This window comes from Cavia porcellus, unplaced genomic scaffold, assembly GCF_034190915.1.
Source record: "Cavia porcellus strain 051 isolate PalLab524CR breed Dunkin Hartley unplaced genomic scaffold, mCavPor4.1 scaffold_10, whole genome shotgun sequence".
Taxonomy (NCBI): Eukaryota; Metazoa; Chordata; class Mammalia; order Rodentia; family Caviidae; genus Cavia; species Cavia porcellus.
In genome coordinates, this window is record NW_026947493.1 from 72,227,725 (window position 1) to 72,252,212 (window position 24,488).

The 24,488-nt window shown below is 31.4% G+C and overlaps 1 protein-coding gene across 11 annotated transcripts in view; it reads left to right on the forward strand.

Moving 5' to 3' along the window:
• Vps13b (vacuolar protein sorting 13 homolog B) overlaps positions 1–24,488 on the forward strand; it is a 683,809-nt gene that overhangs the window by 342,180 nt on the left and 317,141 nt on the right. For 8 of the 11 annotated variants that reach the window (XM_063257835.1, XM_003479878.5, XM_013143876.3 and 5 more), the window contains 5 exons: positions 1,278–1,449; positions 2,275–2,389; positions 4,793–4,934; positions 7,209–7,614; positions 12,741–12,852. In XM_063257835.1, the coding sequence (XP_063113905.1) occupies positions 1,278–1,449; positions 2,275–2,389; positions 4,793–4,934; positions 7,209–7,614; positions 12,741–12,852 (947 nt within the window). Of the gene's footprint in view, positions 1–1,277; positions 1,450–2,274; positions 2,390–4,159; positions 4,227–4,792; positions 4,935–7,208; positions 7,615–12,740; positions 12,853–24,488 lie in introns of those variants that run through there. The other 3 variants (XR_010050305.1, XM_013143877.3, XM_063257842.1) reach the window with 3 other exon arrangements.

Sequence of the window (24,488 nt, forward strand, 5' to 3'; positions counted from 1 at the left end):
ATGAGAACTCTTAACTCATCTATGGATTTATTCATTGATTCATAATTTGATGGCAGAATTGGGAGGTGGTAGAGCTATTCTGAGGTGGGACCTAGTTCACAGAAGTAGGCAGCTGAGTGCATGCCACTCCTCTAGCCCCTTGGCTGCCAGAAGAGGAGCAGCTTTTCCCACATCCTGCTTGATGCACTGCCTTATCGTAGGCTCAGAAACATCAGAGCCATGTGAATGTGAACTGAAACCCCTGAGATTGTGAGTTAAAATTAATTTTTCCTCTTTTAAGTTGCTTACCTTAGGTATTTTCGCACAGGATGGAAAACTAGCAAAAGCTCTTAAATTTGTGTGTGAGTTTTAAGTAGACATGAGAATTTAGGATTTTAAACCTCGAATTTAGTAGCTGATCTTAGAAGAAGCAACTACATCAGTGAATGATCACTATCTTTAGTACCATCTTCCTGCGTTTGAGACTATAGGTTTTCAACTCTAGGTTAACTTCAAATAAAGGGGCTTCATTTACTGTTGGCCAATAAAAGCGACTGAGAATACCAAAAGAAACTTTAAACCTTTAACAAAAATGTGTTAGTACCAAATGAAGGACCTTATACATCTAAAGTTCAGTCTAAATTTGTTAAATGAATAACGCTTTATTCCTCTAAGTTTTATAAAAAAAATATGAAAAACCATTTTAAAAGCTCTTGTTAAATCTACTAAATTTTAATGTCTTGTCTCGTATTGAAAAATGTAAGACATGAAGGTTATTTGGTTGTTTCTTAAACTGCCGATCACTTTTCTATGGTTATCCTAGATTGATTTTGCCAGAGGTAGACCAGTTTTTCTACATAGTGCTATTATCAGACTTTAAGCTTAGTGAAGCATAGAATTTCTGTAGCAACGCAGCTCCACTGAGTAGTAGGCATGAGTAGTAGTACGTAAATAAATGCTTATGGCCATGATTTAATAAAAGTTTATTCTTTCAAACATTTGGATTTGGCTCTTGGCTGTAGTTTCCAGATCCTTGCGCTATGACAACATTATTATTGACATGAACTTGCTCCGAATTTTACATATTTGCAGAGAAAACTAGAATATCATGCATAGATATTGTAACTATATAAATCTTTTGAGTACTAGTATGTTTATATGTTAAGCATTATATAGTAATATTAGCTTTCATATCACTATGAGGATATATGATGTGGAAAAGTTAAAATAGTGATATGAAATGATAAATTTTCATTATGTTTAAGTTGTTTTTTGTTTTTTGTTTTTCCTTACCCTAGGGAGATTCTATACAAGCAGGTGATGAGTCACCATTTTCAGATTCTGTAACCTTGGAACAAACTACTAGTAACATTGGTGGATCCAGTGGACGTGTTAGTCTCTGGATGCAGTGGGTACTCCCCAAAATTACGATAAAGCTTTTTGCTCCAGACCTTGAAAATAAAGGCACAGGTATAAGATAATCTTTCCTCTCTACTGTAAAGATGGAATATTAAGCACTAGAAAAAATATTAGACTTAATTTTGCTGTTTCAATAATTAACTATATCATTTTATTAGTGTTTGTTATCCATAACATTACTAATAAAAATAAGTTAAAATTTTAAAAAACTAACAAAAAATAAATATGATTAGTGTAAATTCAAGTGATTTTTATTAACCCTTACATATTGAATCTTATCAATAGGTAACATTTATACATACATATTGACTTTGACTTATAATTAAATTTTGCCTATGAATATTACAATTCATCTCCAGTTGGTATTAAAATTCATAGCTCAGTGGTATAATCACCTGCGTGGCACATGCAAGGTTTGATTGCCAGTAACGCAAAAAAAAAAAAAAAAATCATCTTCAAGGCTATGAGAAAAATTCCTATTGGTCAAATTGATGCGTTATATCATTATCACTAATAACATTGCAAAGATCTCTGACTGATACCAGATTTAGCTCCTTAAATATTAACTGAAATTTTTTCTTATCTTTTTTTTTTTTTTTTTGTCTTTTTCCTTTTCATCGGTACCATGGATCAAACTCACGACTGCCTGCTTGCAAGGCAGGCACTTATGCTGCTGAGCTAAATCCCCAGCCCCAATTTTTTATATTTTTAAATATATGTCTTATCTTAATTGTAAAGCCTGTGTTTTACTTATGATTCATAGGTAAATTTTTAAATTGTTATGCCTCTGTAGATATCCAGGATGTATATGCCAATGTGAATCTTTTATTGATTATTTGGTAGTATACCAATAATAATGTTTGCTTCTTCTTGCAGAAGTTTGTATGATCAGTGAACTAGAAGATCTCAGTGCTTCTGTAGATGTGCAGGATGTATATACCAAAGTGAAATGTAAAATAGAGAGTTTCAATATTGATCATTATAGAATCAGGTAAATAATGAATCACTAATATAGGAAAAGCTATGTTGTCTTTGAACCAAGTCACTAGAGGTTTTCTATTTTAATTTACCTACTTATTTTTTAAAATTGCTATACTTGTTCCCAAAGAGTATTCTTAACTATGAGATATATGGGTAAATTTTACTTAGTCTTCTTGCATTTTTAGGGTATGTTTTATAAAATAGCAAATCTCTACATAAATATTCACATTGCCATATTAAATGAAAGAAGTTGCTTTACTAATCATCTCACACATTTTATTATGCATGTCGTATAATTTGCTCAGATACCTGGAATGCAGTTGATGGATCTGGTTTTTGCTGTGTGTTTTTTCATTCTCTGTATAATTCCCCTTAAGATGGAGCAACTGCTCATGTTTGTTAGAACTTTGAAAATGGTATCAGAGATCATTCATATACATGTGGTAGATATTCCTAGAACCACATTATTCCTTTTGTAATTAATTTACATCTCAAGTAAGATTACATGTAATTATGATTTGTTTGTGATAATAAATACTGATAGTAGAAAATTTACATCTTAGATTTTTTTAACAAAAGTCTAAAGCAGTTTTGTCATTAATGTTTCCCAAATAAAAACTATTTTTTGCCTTTCTAACCTGGTATTTTAGTTTTAATTGAAACAACTTGCATATTATAAAACTCACAAATGCTTCTTAACAATGTTTTAAATAGCATCGTATTTCCATTTTCAAAGTTTTTTGATTCAGACATAGCCTTAAGTCCATTTCTTTCTGGATTCATAATGTTTATTCATTCAATACTTTTTTATTATGTGCTTGAAAAAGCACTTATGTGCTTCTGTACATATATTAATACAGTATGTGTTGTAAAAGCAGCCTTTTTATTTGAAAAGTTTCTAGCCAGGTATGGTGGTACACATCTGTAATCTCAGCACTTGGGAGGCTGAGGCAGGAGGATAGATATCAATTCAAGGCTGCCAGGGTTACACAGCAAGATCTTCTCTCAAAAAAACCCAAATTTCTAATTCTACCTTAAAAACACATTAATTTTTATATTAGCATAAAAAATGCTAGCATGCTGCTTATGTCAGTAATCACCAAATATGTCACAGATACAAAATTGTGTCATAATTGTGAAATGTAAATATAACTCTGGAAATACATTAGAACCTATCATATCTTACTAATCATCTAGTTTTTTATTGACAGTAAATCATTTCTTTGCTTTTGGTGTTTAGATCTTTAGTTCCTTTCCAATGATACATATATTTCTAACTCAAAATGATCTTTTCAAGTGATATATCAATATAATTTTAGAATTGAAGTAATTTATTGATGATACAAATATTGTATGTTGATGTTTATCCCTGACTTTATTATTAAATTTATATAGATGTTAAATTTAGATCATTCATTCAGATAATCTAAACATTTATTAAAACTGTATTATATGGCAAGCTCTATGCTAAGCCCTAAGTCTATCATGTTTAATAAAATAGACTTAGATTCTACTCTTATGGCTATTATAATCTTACAGATGACATTGAAACTAATAACTGAGGACATAAATGTACCATTTGCTGTAAGACAGGTGGGGCTTTGCATAATTATCAGAGTATATTGCTATTAAGATGGTTCTGTTGAATACATTGTTATAATCCATGTTTTGGCACAGAAAAGTGTTGTTTACTTTAGAACTATTGAAATAGTTATATATGCTCAACTTTTTAATTGAGAAAAATTGAAGAGAACAGATAAGGTAAACTTATGTTTTCCAGGCCAGGGGAAGGTTGGCAGTCAGGACATTTTGAAGGAATATTTCTACAGTGCAAAGAAAAACCTGTGGTGAGACTCATTTAGTAATTACAATTTTTGAAGATATATTTCAAATTGTTTATCTTCGTTCTTTTGTGCATAAGGACTAAAGGTTACAAGAATTAGAGCTCAAAATATTTTTTACCTCTTTCTTCCTCTCAAAATTACATTATAAATTTAAAACTTTATTCTTTTAATCTGCTCATGTTTTGTAACCATCTTCCTTTTCAACAGTTAAGTGAATTTATTTTTTAAAAAAGTAGGATGCTTTTATTATACTTTATTGAACTATTATGTTGACTTTTTGAAACACTTTTCCTTTCTAAGTGAGTTCATGGTGTATTGTCGTTTACCATAATAAACATGGTAATTATATACTAAAAGCAGTTATTTTGTGTACATGCACAGAAGATGGTGCAGACAGAGGCTATACCTAGCAATGGCTAAAGTTTAACCTGTGCAAACTTGAGCAGAATAAAAATCTACCCCCCCCTTTTTTTTGGTTTCTTTTTTGGTGGTTTTTGTTTTTGTTTTTGCTTATGGCTTTTATTGCTTTTTGTCTTTTCACCTTCTTTGCTCCTGTCCATCACTTCAAGCCTTGGGGAAGAGTGTTGGTCTTTGGGGCAATGTGGAGGTGTCTTCCTTTCCTGTACTGACAAGCTGAACAGACGCACCTTGTTGGTTCGACCCATCAGCAAGCAGGACCCTTTCAGTAATTGTTCTGGCTTCTTTCCCTCTGTAAGAGTTAATTTTTAAATTATGCTACAGAATTCCCCTTAACAAGAGCCCAGAGAAAGAATTGAATTATCCATAGAGTCAACTCTTGATTTTAATTTTGTTTTGTATGGTTCATTTTGTAAATTAATTGTAATGTACTTTTAAATCATGGATTGGTTTTTCAGTATATGTAATCTGCACATGCTGCTGTTGTCCTGGATTTATAAATACAAACTAATCTTACCATTGCTATAAGAAAATCATAATAAGATGTTAAATATAATACTCTTGTTTTAACTGTTCATATACCAAATGATCAAGAGTTGACCAGTAGTGTTTTTGTCATTGCTTTTGTGATTCTTGGTGAAACTGCTTTTTTCTTTTTATGCCCCCCCCCATGCCTTTTGTTTTCTTCTTACAACTAATTCAAGGTACATTATTTGGTACTCTCTTAAACCTGGACAAGTGTATACTTCTGTCATTGAATGGTCAGAAGATGAGTATAGTGCTTTAGGCTAGTGTGTTAGATGTTCAAAACTCCATTTTCTAATGGTATAATGCATATGAATCTTAAGCTAATTTAAGTGATATTTTCATTAAGCAAAACTGCATGATTTATTAAATATTTAGAGCAGGTATCATTCTTTTAAGAATTTATTCTTATCATTGCATGTATAAACTGTTTATTCCTTTTCCTTTTTTTAGTTCAAGAAAGATTTAAGATGCATTCTTAACATTATAAAAATTTTAAATGATTTTATCTTTTTATCTAATGTTTAATAGCATATTTTTGTAATTGAAATAGTGTTTTCTGATTTGATTTGAACTTTTTGTAATATTCTTTCCTTCATAATGAAAAAATATCTCTGAAATGTGGCTTTTATATCTTTAGAAGATCTGTTTAGATTTATTTTACTCATTTTGAATGCTCACTATCTGTGGAAGACATTCTTAATTTTAAAACTTTTCAAAATTTATTTTTAACTCCTTTCAAAATGTTGTATTTTTTAAATGTTTAAAATTAGTTGTTTTCTATTAACATTCTTTGTCAATATATTCCACTTCTCCCTTTAAGTGGTATTAAAGAGTAAAACTCTATAAAGAGTAAAACTCATTTTCGGTTCAGTTCGCTATATTTTTCTGTTTTAGTAAGGGAGCTGGAGGTACAAGAACGTGATAAATGAAATCTTTTCTCTCAGGTAGCTTACTTTTCAAGAAGGCTTATGCTGAATATATTTAAAATGCTTTTTCAAACCAAAATATCCATACAATTAAATGTCCTTTATACTATTTCCAGGAATCAAGTGTTGCTATTAATAGATATTAATTACAGTTGGATTTTTTAGATTAGTGGTGAGAGTATGCATCTCCCTAATGTGCAGTTTAGACACCTGGAAAAATTATCATTGCTTTATTCTCCTTCCCACTAGGCTGTACCATAGCTGCTCTTTTTTTCATTGTTGCCTGCTGGCCAGCAACATGTAAATCACACTGGTAGCATTTCTTCTTCCTTCATGGTGCTGCTTGTTTTTTCTTTTTCTTTGAGTGTAAAAAGCAAACAGAAAGGGAAAACAAAATAGACAAAATGAGAAAATTAGTAACAATAAAAATATATTTTGAGGGTAGATTATTGTGGGACTGATGATTGTATTTCACAACTGAGTGATTAGTTTCAAAGATTTTTTTAATGATCACATTACTAAGTTGAAAAAAGAGCATTTACAAAGGTGAAGTGTTTTAACTTCACTTTATTGTAAAATCTAGATAGAAGCAAAATTAGTAGTATTAGCTGAACTGAATAGTCCTTTGCTTACCGTGTCATTTGGTTAAAGGCATCTACAAAAGAAGGAAGCAGAAAGAAAAGAGGTTTAAAAGCAATAGGATAACATAAATTCAGAAACAGCTTAGATTTATTGCTTTTTACTGTTTATTTAACTATATTCCCTTCCTTTTCTTCTTTCCTAGTTCAAGTTCCCTTTTAGCTTCACTCCTTGCACCATAGTAACAAAAACTTTCAGGTATGGGGAAGAGGAATTGGGACTGTGTAGTCTGATTCTTATGTTAAATAATTTGCAGAACAGGAATCTATGCAACAATAATTGATTCAGAAACAAATTTGATAATTTCTAGTTTGCATATCAGTCATTTGAACAGTTTATAGAAGCAGTCCTCTATTTATTAAGAAGTATTAGACTGAGTAACACAAAAAGATCAAAATGCTGAAGTCATTTTCTTTCAAATATCATTTTCTTTTTCTAATGAAATATGTATCATGATTTCCTTTTTGTGGAACAGGCAACTACAAAACTTCTAGATGGCTCTCATCAGCAGCATGGATTTCTCTCTCTGACATATACAAAAGCTGTAACCAAAAATGTCCGCCACAAGTTAACATCAAGAAATGAACGAAGAAGTTTTCATAAGTTATCTGAAGGTTTAATGGATGGTTCCCCTCATTTTCTTCATGAAATTCTTCTTTCAGCACAAGCCTTTGATATTGTCCTTTATTTTCCTTTACTTAATGCCATTGCAAGTATATTTCAAACAAAACTACCAAGACAAAAAGAGAAAAGAAAATCTCCAGGTCAGCCTACAAGAACCCATACACTGACTTCACGCAATTTACCCTTGATTTATATCAACACAAGTGTAATCAGAATTTTTGTACCAAAAACAGAAGAAATGCAGCCAGCTGTTGAAGGTATTGTCTTCTAATTTTTTGGTTTACTACTAAATAATTTTTTTATTTAAACCTTCATTTTCTGGGTGTTAGTGTGATTATGAGCAGCTGATTGTATTTTGCAGTTCAGTGTGTTTTAGTAATATGTTATAATCAATTTCTAATTTAATGTTTAGTAGTTATACTAGAATTTTGGTAAGTACCTGACTCCATTAATAAATACAGTGCAAAATATGACATTTTTCTTCTTCAGTGTTTTTACCTGTTAAGCTTATACTGTCTGTCATTCCTTTTATGGAACTCAAATGTTTTGAGATATGCAGCCAGACAGACAGAGACACATATAATACTAAAATTTTCTTTGAAAATAATATTTATAGTGATAAAAAATTATATAAAAATTCTGTAATTGAAATATCTACCTGATGACTCAGTGTGGAAAAAAAAATTGTCAATTCATTGAGGTCCCTGTAACTTTTTCCAGGCTTCTCAATGCCTTCTGAAATTATTATTCTATATTTTGAAATGAATTAAATTTGTAATGCCTCTGCATCTGCCCACAAGAGTGCTTTAACACATTTTCATTTCCCCTATGCTATAAAAATATGAAAAATTTAGGATTTTGAGACTAGCCAATTTGAATATATTAGGCTCATTGAGTCTTAATACTTAGCAGCTCCTGCTTTTATGTCTAATTCTTTTGCTATGAATACAATGGATTATTTTAAGATGTATAATTACTTTTCTTTGAATATGAAGTTCTGACTATACTCTATAGTTGCTTTCATCTGTTCATGTCGTTTTGGGAAACATATGAATGGTAAATAATAAGGAGTCCATACTAAACAATTACAAGTGATTTAGGAGATGACCTACTAATCAGAAAAGCGAAAGCTGGATATTTTTCATAGAAATAATGAACTATTATTTTTCTATTATCTTTCATTATTAAATATGTAATGAATTTTTATTTAATGAAATATACTTTAAATTTATAGAGAATTTAACATGTTCACAATAGTGCTATAATTCATAGTCTCACTGCTAGGCAGCTTGAACTACCAGTGCTATGTTTGTAACTGTCCCAGTGGATGGCTTATACCATTGATGATACAAACATATATAATCACTTTTATCGATCTTTTTGGAAATAAAATGAATTAAAAGCAGCCATGTTAAAAAAGAAACTTACATTTTTATACAAGATAATTCTCTAAGGATCGTAGCTGACAAGGCAAAATGACATTTTCTCAAACTATAGAAGAGACATGGACGTAAAAATTTACTGAAAGTAATCGTCCTTTTATTTTTATAACTGAAAAGGGGAGGAACCAACAGACTTAGCCTGGCATCTATATTGCAAATACCTTTACTTGTTTTGTCCTGTGCATGAAAATGTGTGAGTATATCTTTATATTTACACCTCTCTCTATACCTGAAGTGTTTTAAATTGTCATGTATCCATCTTGAAAATACAGGTGTGAAAATCAAATGCAAAAATGTAGGCCAAACCTTTAAAGATTTTGGTACATTATTTTGCTAGTTTCTGACACTTTATCTCTTTCCATTGTTACTTTAATTTCAGATTATCATAATTCACTCATGAAAATGGAAATTTTTTTCATTGAGATAAAATTCATCTGACATAAAATTCACCATTGTAACCATTTTAACGTATAGATAAATCTTAAAGTATTTTATGATGGATGATTAGTTATTTCTATTTGATGTGTGTTAAAAAGCTATGATGTAATAAAGGAAATCATGATATAAATGGCAATTACATTCAAATGATTTTTTTTTTTTTTTGAGACAGGATCTTGTTATGTAGTGCAGGCTGGCCTTGAACTCGCTTATATAGCCCAGGCTGGCCTCAATTTCACAATGATCCTCCTGCCTCAGCCTTCCAAGTGGTGGGATTATAGGCACTCACTACTACTCTTGGCTAAATATTGTTATTTAAATAACAGTAAGAGTTGAGAACTTTTTATTCTTGATAAGCTGCAAGAGTAATATTGTTTGAATTATATTTTATGAGATTATATTCTAAGTTGCCTTAATGAATGTGATATTGTGTTGGTATATCATGCTTCTCTGTAGAAACTGTATTACAAAAATTGACAGAACAACTGTGTTTATAACAGTGAGTACCCATTTTAAAGATAATTCATAAATTTAATTTATCTAGTTTTTCTGATCTTATACATCTATCACACTTTCTGTCTTCAATTGGAACATGGCAATAACTGAAAGCTTTTGCTGATGTCTGTCATAATAATTGTTGCTTTATAAAAATGTAACACAGTGGAAATATCAAATACTCTTGAGACTTTGTTTTATTGTATTGAGAATCTTAAAAGAAAGTTAAAATATTGAAAACATTTATTTCATATATGACAGTTTAAAAAATCCAAGTAACAGTATTAAATTATCTGATAATTACATGAAAACTCTGTGCTTATTTGAATTTTTAGTAACGGATGCAAGCCCCTAATTTCAAAATCATTTTTATAACATTTCACTTGCCATGCATACATAAACATTCATGCATCTGCACATACACCCATACACACTCTCTTTTTGACCTCCATAGGATACAATATTCAGCTTACCTTTATTTTACATTAATGCAAATTTTAAAATCACATCTAAAATTTAGCTAATGATAAAATATATTTAATATTTTGGTATTTAGAAGAGTGATACTGAAAGTCTTGTTTTCAACACAAATGTTGTTTCTACTTGTATTGTCAAGATTTCTAAATCTACAGGTGTTTCACTTCCATTTTAAGCTTTTTATTTCAGAATAGATGACTATTTTTTAATCCTAGTATGAATCTTCTGGGATGATTAGTTTCTCTTGAGGCTCAGCTTTTAAAAATACAGTTAAAGCCAAAAAAGGAAGATATTCATTTTCATGCTTAAAGTGCTATATGAGGGAATATTCCCTCATATGACTCAAAAAAATGGAGGTGAAATAAATGCAGAACAAGAAGTTTGTTTCTTTTTGCAGCTATAAAGTAACTAAGAAATGATTTGATACTTTATTAAATAAATATGCTTTTTAAATTTTTTGCTTAGGTTATCAGTGAAACATTTTGACAGGCTGTATACTTTCTATAATAAATTAATTTTTCTAATCTAGTTTATGAATGGAATCATGTGTGTATGTGTGTGTGTGTATATATATATATGTTTTACTATAACTTCGTAGTATAATCTACTGAGAACACTTTTGGCTATAATAGAAACAAAATTCTGTTTGTGGATCTGGCTTTGTGTGTAATTCCAAGTAATGTCATTTTTCTTCCATATGTACTTCATTTGCTGCAGTGTTTCAGTTACAGTTCAGACTTTCATGTGGTGAGTAGTATCTGTAGCCTGAAAGAACAGTTAGCAAGTACACTAATTGCACTTTTGTGGCATGGTCTGTTCTTCAAGCTTACTATTTATTGATTTAGTTTTGCCTGCTGCTTAATCAGAGGTTTCACCCACATGGAACTATTTGATAAGCTTGGCATAAAATGCAAGATCTGTAAAATGTAAACAATGTTCATAGTATAAGGACCTATAATCAAGCCAGTCTTGTAGCCGTTTGAAAATAGTGCAGCTGCCTGAGAAGTACTTTTCTGTTTGATCTTTTTTCCCCTTATGAACATTTGAAAGTATTGTCTTTACTGTGGCATCCACATGCTAGTATTTATTATGTTGGTTCATTTCTTTTTTCTACTCCTCTTTTCTTTCCTCCTCCTTCTACTACTTTAGCTTTCTCCGTTCCCTTTGTTATCATCTTACATTGGTTCTTTCTTTCCCTCACCTGAGTATCCTTCTTATTCCTTTTTCTGATTTTCCTAATTCCAACTTTCCTTTTTTGAACTAATCTAAGTCAGACCATGCCAAGTGTATTGCCTAAACAGCTGGAAATAATCTTCTAGCTCTTGCATTCTTTGGGCACCACTGTTTGGGAAATATGGGTTGTATGCCTTTGTAGGCATGTTCTGTTCAGGATATTCTTGAGGTCTTGCAGCCAGTTATTTTCGTTTCTATTTGTGGCACATGATAGCTCCTTGGACAAATTATAAGTTTTATTATGTTTACTTGAATGTCATATATTATTTAGAAATCTTAAACAATTTTAAACATTTCATCTACTATAGTAGAATTATGTGTTGGAAAACAAAGAGTAAAAAATATCCCTACCATCGCAAATAGTCCATAGAAAAGACACTTAATTGGCCAGTCAGTTATCAAACAGTGTTGAACTTCTTAGATGAGAACATATTATTATATGTATGTATCCTTTTTTCTTTCTGAAATTACTTACATATGATTTACATTACTTGTAGACTTCATAAACAGTAACATTAAGGTTACTGTTTCTCAAGCAGTTTCACAGTAGAAAAGTAGAATTTATTAAAAGTATTTAAAAAAGCAAGTTGAGATCGTTTCTCATATTAAATATTTGCAGCTTTAACATTGCAGCCATCATATTTCTTTGGCATTTCTATCGCTGTGAAAATAAAAGTGTTACACTGAAGGTTTGTGTGTGCGTGTGTGTGTGTGTGTGGGTGTTTGTATTTAGTTATTATTAAGCATGTAAATATAAATGGCTTTTAGACTTTGTCACATTAAAATGAAGTGGAACACTTTCTTAATTTTAGTATATGCCATCATTTGAAATTTAGAATGTCCTGTGGTTCAAAGCTGTAAAAAGAAACCAATTTCTAAGGAAAAATATCAGTAAACACTTTGTAATCATTTTATACATTTGTAGACAACAGTGGAATTTTAGGAACCCAAAACTGGGAATGACTTGGGAGAAAAGTGCTATAGTATAAAATTATGAAGTTAGATTAAACATGTGGGTTCAGCGTTACATTTATATTTATACTTATTTTAATGTTGAGGTTGGAATTTATTTTCTTTATTATTTTAATTGCATATTGTAACACTAAACCGGTTAATTGGGTTTGAAGGAAATACAGGATAAAGAAAAACATCAGAATTTAAAAATTTTAAACCTATTTTTTCCTCATTTATTGGTGCTATCTTAATGCATTTATGTCCCATTTTCTCAAATATTTGTTATGCATGAAGTTGTATACAGATAACATAGTATATTCATACATCTATTTCTTTTGTTACAGTTAATCAGGCAGCAAAGGAAGACACCATGGTTTTGAAGATTGGCTCTGTTACCATGGCTCCCCAGGCTGACAATCCCCTTGGCAGATCTGTTCTCAGGAAAGATATTTACCAGTGAGTTTAATTTCTCGTGTTCAATATTACAATAATTTATTCTTGCAGAGAAGTACAATGATCAATAAAACTTGGTTTGTGTGGCCTGTATAAATGCTTCCCATTCGAGAGCTTTTGATATTTAAAACCAGGTTTTTCTGATTTTCTTCAGTTGTGGGTTTTTAAATTCATTCAGACAAATCAAGTATTTCTGTGAAGTGTTGATGAATAACAGAATGTAAGTACCATAAAATTGAAGAAGCATAGTTTGGAAAATTTTAGTAGACTTCAAATTTGACCATTCTCTAATCACATAAGAAAATGAGGTCTTCTCTAGAACCACTGTATCCTACTGTAGTCATGTTGTATCAAAGTGAAGCATTTTCTTAATTTAAGTATATCCATCTATTTGAAATGTAGGACTATGGATGTCATATGGATCAAAGATGTAAAGAAAAGCAAACTTCTAAGGAGAAATTTCACAGTAAACACTTTCTATGAAAATGCTGTGCTCTGGATTTTGTCACTGAGTATTTGCAAACCACACCAAGCTTATATGAACAACTAAACTGGTGAACATATGTAATCAACATGATAAAAATAATATATGATTCATACTAAAGTTGGCACTGCTGCCAGACATGAAAGTCCAATTGCAAATAATACCAAGTGAGAAAAGTCACAGAAATACAGATGAACAAGTGTCTTGTTCTTCCTGCTGATCTGTTTTTCAGATGTTCTAGCCTTACTCTTAAAAAATCCTCCTGTTTTCTAGTATAGGTTATTGCTAGGAAAAGATTCTAAGTTTGTTAATACATTTACCACCTAAAAAGTGATGTTTATTTTTACTCTACGTGGATCTAAGAGTTGTATTTTCAAAATGTTTTTGATATTTGAGTTGATAATTTTTCCTTTGTCATACATGGCATGATTTCTTCCCTGTGTTAATTTTTTAATGTGGTTTATAATATTGATCTCTTAAATGAGTTTTTTAATTTAGCAAAGTTCATGTAAAATCTTAGGATGTCAGAGCTGAAAGAAGCCTCAGGAATTACCTAACCCATCTTCCTTAGTACTTTATAAATTAAAAAACCATGTATCCAAAGGAAAAATTATCTCTAGTTAAATAGCAATAAAGCAAAAGTTTCAACTCTTGAGTCCTTTAGAATCCAGGGAAAGAATTACAGTAAAATAGAAATTCTGTGTGAAAATTCTGTGATTTTTCTAACCACTAGAAATTCTTCTATGTGTATTTATTTACCTTTCATAATTCATGCTAAGCAGTCCTCAAATGGATCTGAGGTAACTTGGTGAAAGAAATCTATTTTATGTTAAAAGACCACTATTACTATCTGCAAATTAATTTAAAAATATCTGAAAATATGTGCAATTCGTGTATCTGGTAAGAGATTGATAACTAGAATGTCAGTTTTGAAACTCACTGCTAAAAACAGAATCCAATTTAAACATGGATTTAAATAGATCTATTTCAGAAATTAAAAAATGACTAAGTAAAACCAGGTGTGGTGGCTCATGCCTATCCTCCCAGCCTCCCAGCACTCAAGAAACTGAGGCAGCACGATCATTGGGACTTCAAGACTAGCCTGGGCTACTAAGCAAGCCCAAGACCAGCCAGAACTATAGAGTGAGACCCTGCTCAAAAGACACCCCCCCCCCCGCCAAAAAAACAAATGTTCAGCACTGTTGTCATTGAAGAATTCAAAGCCAAAATCAGCACACTAGGATGACTTAGTAAAAGAAATAGATGTAGATAAATTGAAACTACAGAAGTTACAGGAAAAATCCAACATGGTTTTTTTCCTGTCTTCACAGATCCTATACAATATTCACTCCAACTCTCTTAACAGCAGATGGGAAAAACAATTTCCGCACACCACGTAATTCATCAGCAAATACCAACAGCATGTCCTATGATTTTATTTAATTGATTTCAGACAGTATCTGACTAGAGATAACATCAGATCCCATAGGTTAGAGCTAACCCCACAAAACTACCACTTCCCCATCAAGTTCTAATCAAGGTACAGGTTATGCTTCTGAACTTCTAGATAAATCAGATTCTTATGACCCCTTTCCTCAGGTTCAACTAATTTGTTAGAGCAGCTCATAGAACTCAGAGAAATAGTTTGCTTACCTCTGTTCTTTTATAATAATATTATAAAGGATTCAGATAACAGCCAGATATCTAGGTCTAGGCATGTGGAAAAGGATTCTATCTGTGCACACCACCCTCTAAATATAATATAGCACCATGTGTTTGGCAATCCAGAAGCTTATCCACATGCTGTCCTTTTGGATTTTTATGGAGGTTTCCATATCACAGACATGACTGATTCATCATTGGCCACTGGTGATCATTTCAACTTTCAGTCCTTCTCTCTTTCTTAGAGGTTGAGGAATAAGACTGAAAATTTTAACTCTTTGATTATTGCCTTGGGCTTTCCTGTGGCCAGCTGGATCCAGTTGCTTGTTATCTCGTTAGCGTTCGAAAGGTACTCTTACTTCTTTGGCGATTCCAAGAGTTTTAGGAGCTCTGTGTCAGGAAATGGGGATAAATACCAAGTATATATTTCATAATATTACAGGCACCTTCATATCTTATGGGAGAATGCGGCAGCTGTGGAGTGTGCAGCTGCTGTGGAAAAAAGGTTGGTAGTTTCTGTATCCTGGGGCCATTCCTTGGATATAGTACATATATATCCAAGAGGATTGAAAGCATATGCACACAAAAGTACTGACAGGACTACTTATAACAGCCAAAACATGGAAACAACCTAAAGGTCCAGGGTTTATGAATGGATAAACAATATATGGTATATTAATATGATTGAATATTGTTTTATTGATAGGAATAAAGTAACAATAATGCAATACAGTGGCTTAACCTTGAGATCCTTATGCAAAGTAAAGTCATACTCAAGAGTCTACTTATTATATAGTTCCATGTAGATAAAAGTTCCTAAAGAGACAAATCCATAGAGACCGAAAATAGAATAATGTTTGCTAGGAACTTGTGTGGGGAGGACAATGAGTACTAATGTTATGGAATTTCTGTTGGGATGAAGAAAATTGTTCTGTAATTAGATAGTGTTAATATAAGATGAGAATCACAATATGTGCTATATAGCAAGCACAATGACAATAAGAACTTCTAAAAAGATTTTATGGGGTGCCAGTGGTGTCTCAATAAAATTTATTTTAGAAAAAATATCAGAATGTGACATCACTAAGAGATCGAATTAATTCCAGAGAGACAAATTCTCTTCCTAGATTAATAAAGGCTGCATTCTTTTCAGTTTAGGTAGTATTTGTCTTACTGGATATAAGCAGACCAATTTTGTTGTGGGAAGGGACATTTATCAGTCATGGAGACTAGATGGAAAAATTGGAATCTTAGAGGAACCCCAAACACCCAGCCAGTCCTTCACAGTACTTTTTCTGAGAGAGTGTGCTGGCATAAAGAAATTGAGTTTCTCAAAGTTTCATGTTTCTTGAAAGACAAAGACACATTAGAGATATACTGTCTAAAACAATAGCTATTAACCACATGTGGCTAATTATGCTTAACATGTGCCTTTTACACAAGATATTTTTGTAAGTATAACATACATCCAGATTTTCAAAGCATAAAACAAAGTATAATACCTCATTAATATTCTGTACATCAGCCATATGTTTCATATGTATTTGTAGACTTAGTGACTTACATATAGTTGTACTACTATTTTCCTTTTTTAGAAAACCTTTTTACATGTGACTACTCACAAAGCTTTATATAGCTAGTGTACAATTATAATATGTTTCATATTTGCATATACTATCAATACACCACAGGGAGAGACCTACACAGACACAAGGTAGATCTCCTCCTGAGACATTTGAAACCAAATCTAAATTGAGTACAACTGTAGTTGTGAACCAAGGCACACCAGCTCAGTTCCTCATTATATTTAGGGGGTCCATTCTTTATCTAATCTACCTAACAGGAAAAGATACTGCCTCTATGGGAGGGAAGTGTTGAGTTTAGTACCCTTAAGTTATTTTTATACATGGTGTTTAGATATATGATCAAAAATTATAAGAAAACAAGTGAGAAAATTAACCCATCAGGGGACATATTAATTAAAAGAGAAATACTGCCATATAACTGAGATACTGGAATTGCTGTATTAGGAGTTAAAAATTGTTTTTAAATTTGAAGACAACTGTTAAAAATTAAGGCTTTCAGAGAGTGCAACTTTTTTTATCCTGAAGCTAGAGGAATTATCTGAAATTAAAGACTTGCTGAAGAGCCTTAGTATATACAGATGGGCACAGCAGAAGGTAAGATTAATCAGTTTGGAAATAGTAGAATAGAAATTACTAGACTGAAGCACAGAGAGGAAGAAAAGGGAAAAAAGGAAAGAAATAAGATAGGAGAACAAACTGAAAATTAGGGTCAGGAACTGTCAATATATCTAGCAAATATAGATTACAAGAAATAGCACTAAAGAAACAGATTAACCCGAGGCTTTGCAAAATAAGTTATCAGACAGAAATTCAAAAAATCCACTACGTTATCTCCAACCCTAGCAAAACAATGTAAAATACATATAGCCAGGCCTTATAGAGTCATATTGCTGAAAGTCAGTGAGAGACTGCTCCATGAAGAGATTAGGGCTAGCAAATAAGAGAGGATATTACCATATCTGTTCAAAAGAAGATTAAAAGCTTATTAACTTTGAAGGTACAATTAAGACTGACATAACTGAAAGTGTCAAATTCGATGAAGAAAAATTAACTGATATGACACCATTCCTCAAATGCTTTGGCATGTCATGTATCATAGGAAGTAGTTTCATTTCTTCTAAAGCTAAGAAGAGACCTGGGATCATTAAATCCTTAGATGTCATAGTGACACTAATTGCAACTCAAGGAATGGAAATCTTTCAAATTCTAAAAATCTATTCATTATTTATTTCACTTGACAATTATTTATTGGGAATCTGCTGTCCATCACTGAGCAAAAAAAAGTCTCTATTTTCAGCCTGCCTGCCTCCCTCCCTCCCTCTCTCCCTTCCTCCATCCTTTCCTTCCTTCATTCCAGTACAGTAGTAAGTATATTGTGATTCAAATGCCGAGTATCTTCAAGAACCATGAAACAGAAACACCAAGGGTGTCTCCATCCAAAGGGGGATTAAATGAAGGAGTATTTTCTATGTGCTAATGACGGAGTATTTTCATTAAGGTCAGACCTAAAATAAGTGACAGAACCAGGACTGTCAGTTTCTATTACCTGTGCTCTTTAGTACTGTCCTGCTGCTTGTATCACACTTTCTTGTAAAGAGAGACTGCCTTTAAGTTAACTTATAAATGACCAATGTGTCAAGTTTGAAACTTGATTTTTAAAAATTTTCACATTCACATTCTTTTTTTTCTTTTTTATTATTTGGATATTAGGATTTTTTTCCCCTTAACATTCTTAACTGGGTGGGTTAGGACAGGGAAGTCCTGCTATTTTTAGTCCATTTTCTTGAGAGGAGCTTTTAGATATTCTGAGCTGCAATAGAAGACCTAATACAGCCTTAGAACTGTAACTCATAGAGAAAACCCTTAATCTCTCTAGAGTCTCTGCTTCATGGTTCTTGAAGATACTTGAGCATTTGAATCACAATATGCTTACTACTGCACTAGAAGGAAGGAAGGGAGGGAGGCAGGCTGGCTGGCAGGCTGGCAAGCTGGTAGGCTCCCTGGCTGGCTGGTTAGCTTCCTAGCTAATAGTTTTTTTTTGTTTTGTTTTGATTTTTATCTTTTTCCTTTTTATTGGTACCGGGGATCGAACTCACGACTGCCTGCTTGCAAGGCAGGTGCTTATGCCGCTGAGCTAAATCCTCAGCCCCTAGCTAATAGTTTTGATTCTCATCAAAGTTGTTTTTTACATCTTTCATGTACTCTGAAATGAGTCACGACAAGATACAAATATTAGCACAAATTTAGCTGGTTTATATTTTATGATTCTTCATTGTAAAACATAAAACTTTTTTTGAGCCAGGGTCTGACTATGTAGTTCAGGCTGTCCGTGAACTCATAGCAATCCTCCTGACTCAGCCTCTTGAGTGCTGGGATTACAAGGGTATGCTGCTAATACCAGGCAAAACATAAATACTTTTAATTCTCCTTCCTCTTTAGCAAAGTTGTTTGTCTAGTGCTGTCTCAGAATTAGAAAAAGAGATAAATTAAAATTTATATTACAATTTTCTTAGCCTTGAATTCTCATACTCATAGATTAAATATATTGTTTGAGGTAACTACTGATTTTAATATTTTAAGACAATTATATACAATTTGGTTACATACCAAAATTGTATTGGTGCTGAATAAGTATGTTACAAAGGTTCATAGTAACTTTTGCATTTTTGTCCTCCTCACTCACCTTGTGCAGTTGAGAAATGCTTGTGTTCAAGCTACACATCTGAAAATAAATGTTACTGGATTAAAGGCGTTTAAGATTATGTATAAATTGCTGGTATCATTATATTTTTGTATTGTTTAAAATTTTACAAAGTCTTTTAATTTCCATTATGAGAAATTTAAAAAATGTTAGTGTTTGTAGCAAAATATTTGAGAATAAATTATGAGTGAAGTATTAGTTAAAAGAATTTTAAAATATTTTAAACTTTTCCTTTTGTAATATTTTAATTAGAAAGTTTGGCTTTCATAGTTTACTTGAGAAAGATATATCTTTCTTATTATTGGACATTTGTGAACTTCTGCATACAGCTTTTTGTTCATGCCATAAGTATTTATGGGTCTTCTGATGTCTCTTCTAGGATTTTGTAACTAATTTATTCCATAGCTTTTTAAAAACTTCGTCAAATGTTATTTTTTCATCAGTTTCTTTTTTGCTTTTTGCTAATCCTTTTTAGTGTATTCAGTATTTAGGAGACTTGAATCTGCTAATGAGGTTCAGTTTTTTCTCCATAGAGAATTTCATTGTCTTGGGAAAAAAGTCTATTTGTATTATATGAAAATTTATGGTAATTTTGGCAAGGATTTTTAAAAACCTTTTAGGAGTGAGACTTCTGACAGGGAAACATTTCTCTGTTACAGTTTAATCCATGGAATTTCACCTTGAAAGAAATATAAAAGATGGAGTAACTGATTCATTTAGCATTCTTAGGACACTTCCTGTAGTAGAATTCTTTCAAGAATTTTTTTCCAATCTGCCTATTATTTTTTGTGGAAAACCCTACAAGTGGTTGCTTTCTGTTTATCTCTGTGAGCCTGATGTCATACCACAAATCAAATGAAGTATGAAAAAAATCTCTTATTATTGTGTAGTTACTGAGAAAGTTTCATTACTGAAATTCATTTCATGACCGGTATTTTAATAAAATAAATTTTCAGTGCAAAAAATACATTTTTTCCAAATGGAAACTTTACTATTTTATTGACTTTATCACAGATTTTTATAAATAATATAAAATACATCTTAGTTTTTTACTGATTTGAATATATAATCATATTTCTGAGATTTTTAATGACTTAATTTACTAAAACTCTGAAATGACCTATCTTGTTCAAGAATTAAAATAAATAAAAACCTGATTAACTACCAAGCCATTCAAGATAAACACATTTTCAGATGACTCAGCTGTTGTATACATGAAAATCTTGACAGTTTTTATCCTCTAACTTCATTTCTGCAATATCTACTTTGTATATTTTGTAATGATCATCCTGACTTTCCAGTTAGCATTTCCAATATGAAAGAACATTAGATTGATGTGACCAATGGAATTCCTGGTTGAGATTCACTTAAATTTTATTGCTAATATATTTTTGAGAACTATAGCATAGAAATTCATAGTTGAGAGTCAAACACTTCCATATAGAACCTTAATCCCATTAATAATTATGCATGTGTATGCCAAAAATTATGTTTATTTAAAAATAGGAAATTTATTTTTTTCTGGAATTGTTAAAAAAGACTTTTTAATACTTGATATATACAACTGAAGTTATGAGATTTTTCTTTTATACATTTTATGTTTTTTTTCTTAAACCTAAGTTATCATCTACTTTAACAATGAGCTGGGGCTGGGGATTTAGCTCAGCGGCATAAGCGCCTGCCTTACAAGCAGGGAGTCGTGGGTTTGATCCCCTGTACCGATAAAAAGGAAAAAGATAAAAACAAAACAAAACAAAAAAAAAATGAGCTATAATTTCCAGATATGATGTTAAAATTAAATTCTGCAAATTCCACAAAAATATGTACTTCTTCCTTCTCACAACCTTTAATTTCTTCCTAATTCTCTTCTTAAAATGTTCTCAAAATAACCATTGTGTTGGTCTTTGGTCAAGTTGTGTTTCATACGTACAGACCACTGTGACCCTGATGTTACAGAATTTAGTGTTGCTTTCAACTAACCTCCTTTTGCCAAGTTAGAGAGATCATAATAGTAGATTTAGAGTAACTTGCCTAAAAGCTTTGTTTGAAAATACTATTTGGCAGAGTTGCAGTTCTTGTTATATTCTTCAGCCGATCTAGTTAAAGGCTTTGAATTTACATTTTGCCTCTCCAGGGTAACTGTGTCTTTTGTGGCTTCTTGTAGGAGGATGTCAGTTTCCATGAATCTGTTTCTGTTTGCTGCCATCACCTACCTCAATAAAAATGTTGAAAATGACTGTAGGTTCTATTGTCATAAATTATGAAATTTTTTAAATGTATTTTATCATTGATAAACTTCCCTCTAGAAATTTACATTGGAAAGAAGCTACCAAATAATATATTTGTGATCCCATTGTAATAGTTTTTACTGGAAAATTATCATATACTTCTTTCAAATACGTATTGGTTATAGTTAGTACACTAGATATGTAATATCTTATATCAATTTCTGACTCATGTACTTTCATTGAAGCACTACAAGTATCATGTGAATTTATTAGCTAAACATTTCTGGGCTTAAAGACAAGTAAAAGAAAGCATAATTTACCTTTAAAATACATTTTTTTAAAAAATTAACAATAAAAATGTAAAATCTTCAGATTATCTAGAATATAATGATAATTCACTATAACTACTGACATATAAGACAACTCTTTAACAAATAGTAAAGCATTGTACTACTAGGTCTCTAATATAAAGGAAGAATTAGGCGTTTTCCAAAAACAGCAATGATTGAGTATTACAAAAGGTAACTTACATATATACTCTTATAGTTGTTCATATTGTATAACTGTTAAACTAAAAAAATTAATCAGGATGGATAGATGAATAGATGGAGAGTTCTAAAGAATTTTTTATAAGTTTTTAGTTTAAGAAATTTATAATTATGAGCTATTTTGCAGTTCCAGTTTGAAAAAATCCATTTTACCTTTTGTTGATTGGTGTCCATTTCCTACCAATTAGCTCTTGTCCCCATTACCAGTAAAAAAGCTAAATAGAAACAAAATTAAAAAGCAAGCTATCTGTGAATTCAGTTAGTATGTATGGTTAATAATAAATTACCTATATGCAGCCTATAAGAACATTTGTTAATCAGTAGTAAGGGTAAGGCTGTTATCAAAACTGTCCTTTCAGTTTTTGTATGAAAGCAACAACTATAATTTTTAAAGCCAATTTAAATAATATAAATGTGTATGTATATCTTTGTCTCATATTTAGAGGGTGTGCATGCCCTATAAATAGCATCATTTGCCTTCTTATGCACTGGAAATTCTTACATTCTGTTTGGAAGCTTTGCATACTCCATGTTGAAACAAATTGTTCCAGAATTTTAAATGTTTTTGCTGACCATCTTTTCTAGCATTGAACTTTGAGGAAAAGCAAATACCAGGAAAATATTTTACCTTGACAAAGGTGGTAAAAAATACAAATGTGATTGTAAAAGTAGGTATAAATTATATGCAAATTTTTTTTGCTTGATATCTTTTTCATCTTTTTACTGAAGTATATCTGAGATACAGGAAAATGTATTGATCATTTATATATATTATGATGAATTTTTGCATAGGTATATAGCCACATTAATACAATCCAGCACACCAGAAACCTTTTCTGTCCTAGGTAGTAGTACCTTATATGCCAAAGATAACCAAAATTCTGACCACTGTAACTAAAGATTAGTTTCGGTGCAACTAGATGATAATAATCAACGTTTAAGTTATGAAGCCTTTTGTCTCAACATAATTTATCATCTATAAAATACTTGATATCATTTATAAACCAATAATAATACAATTTAAAATGTAAATTATTTTAATTAAAACAAAAGCAAAACTTTTAACTTTTGTTGGTCATATCTTAATATCAAATAATATACCAACTATATTCCCATGTAAATCTTTCAATGAAATTACAGTGTAAGGAGAAAAAATACTCCATTAATTGGGTAAGTTCCTCATGTAAACATTAATAAATATGATTTTAACCTGAACTCTTGAGTCCAATTTCTATCAGTTGTATTTGTTGCCACAGTTACTTAAAACTGTCATATACATATGTATATGATGTTTGCACATTATAAAGTACACAGCTTCTCTAACAGAAACATTGCTTTGTATTCTGGTACGCCATTTTCCTTTAACTGAATTGACTCATCCAGGTATGGGTTTGATAAACTGACACAACAGTGAAAAGAATCCCTGTCCCATGTCAGCTTATCAAACACACTGTGGACAGCGTGTCTTTGCCATTGAACACACTCCCAGTCATTTAATCTGTGAATAGAGGCCGTGAAGCTTATGCTCAGTGAAACACAACCTCAGTATTTCCAGGTAATTTTAAGATACACCTGATAAAACTGAGGTATAGTACCACTAAACTTTGAGTTTTCCAAAAACTAAGGAAAAAAATATAACATACATAGGTTATAGAGTGCCACTGCCTTTGTTCAGTTGGTTACAGAACAGGTATTACTGAAATATACAGAAAAAATAATCATTTAATATCCTGCCATTCTAGCAAACTGTCATTATGCTATAAACATATTTACATTGACAATAAACAATAAAGTCAACTATGTTTTCATCTTTTTTTTATTCAGAATAGGTATTTCCCTGGGAAAGTTATTTTTCCATCTGAATCTCTCTTCTTCCATCATCATTCAATGCTATTTTTTGAAAAAATAACCTCAGAAATTTAGCAGCCCTTTTTTCAATAATACACAAGAGTCATTTATATTCTGTGCAGGTTAAAAATATGATCATGAGTTAAAAATTTTTTTAAAATATATTCTAATGCCATAAATATATTCCAGTGAAAAGTTGATTTATAAGATCCAAGATTAAAACGTATTTACTTAAAATAATATTTAGCTTTATGTACACACACACACACACACACACACACACACACATATATATATATATATATATAAAAGCAGTTGAATCTGTAACATTTTGGGTGAATATGCTAGATATCATATATAATGTGAAAATATTTTGCCAGATACATTCTCTATACTTACCTCTTTGAGGAAGAAATTACATTATGCAGTTAAAGCACCTTATCAGTGGAGCTCCACTTTTGTGCTGCAAATGAAAGGCCCTGCAATAGTGCTGAACAGAGGTTGCTCTCCTTTTTAGAGGAAATCGCAGTATTCAAGGGTTTTTTTTTTTTTTTTTAAACAAAAGACTTATTTTAAATGTGT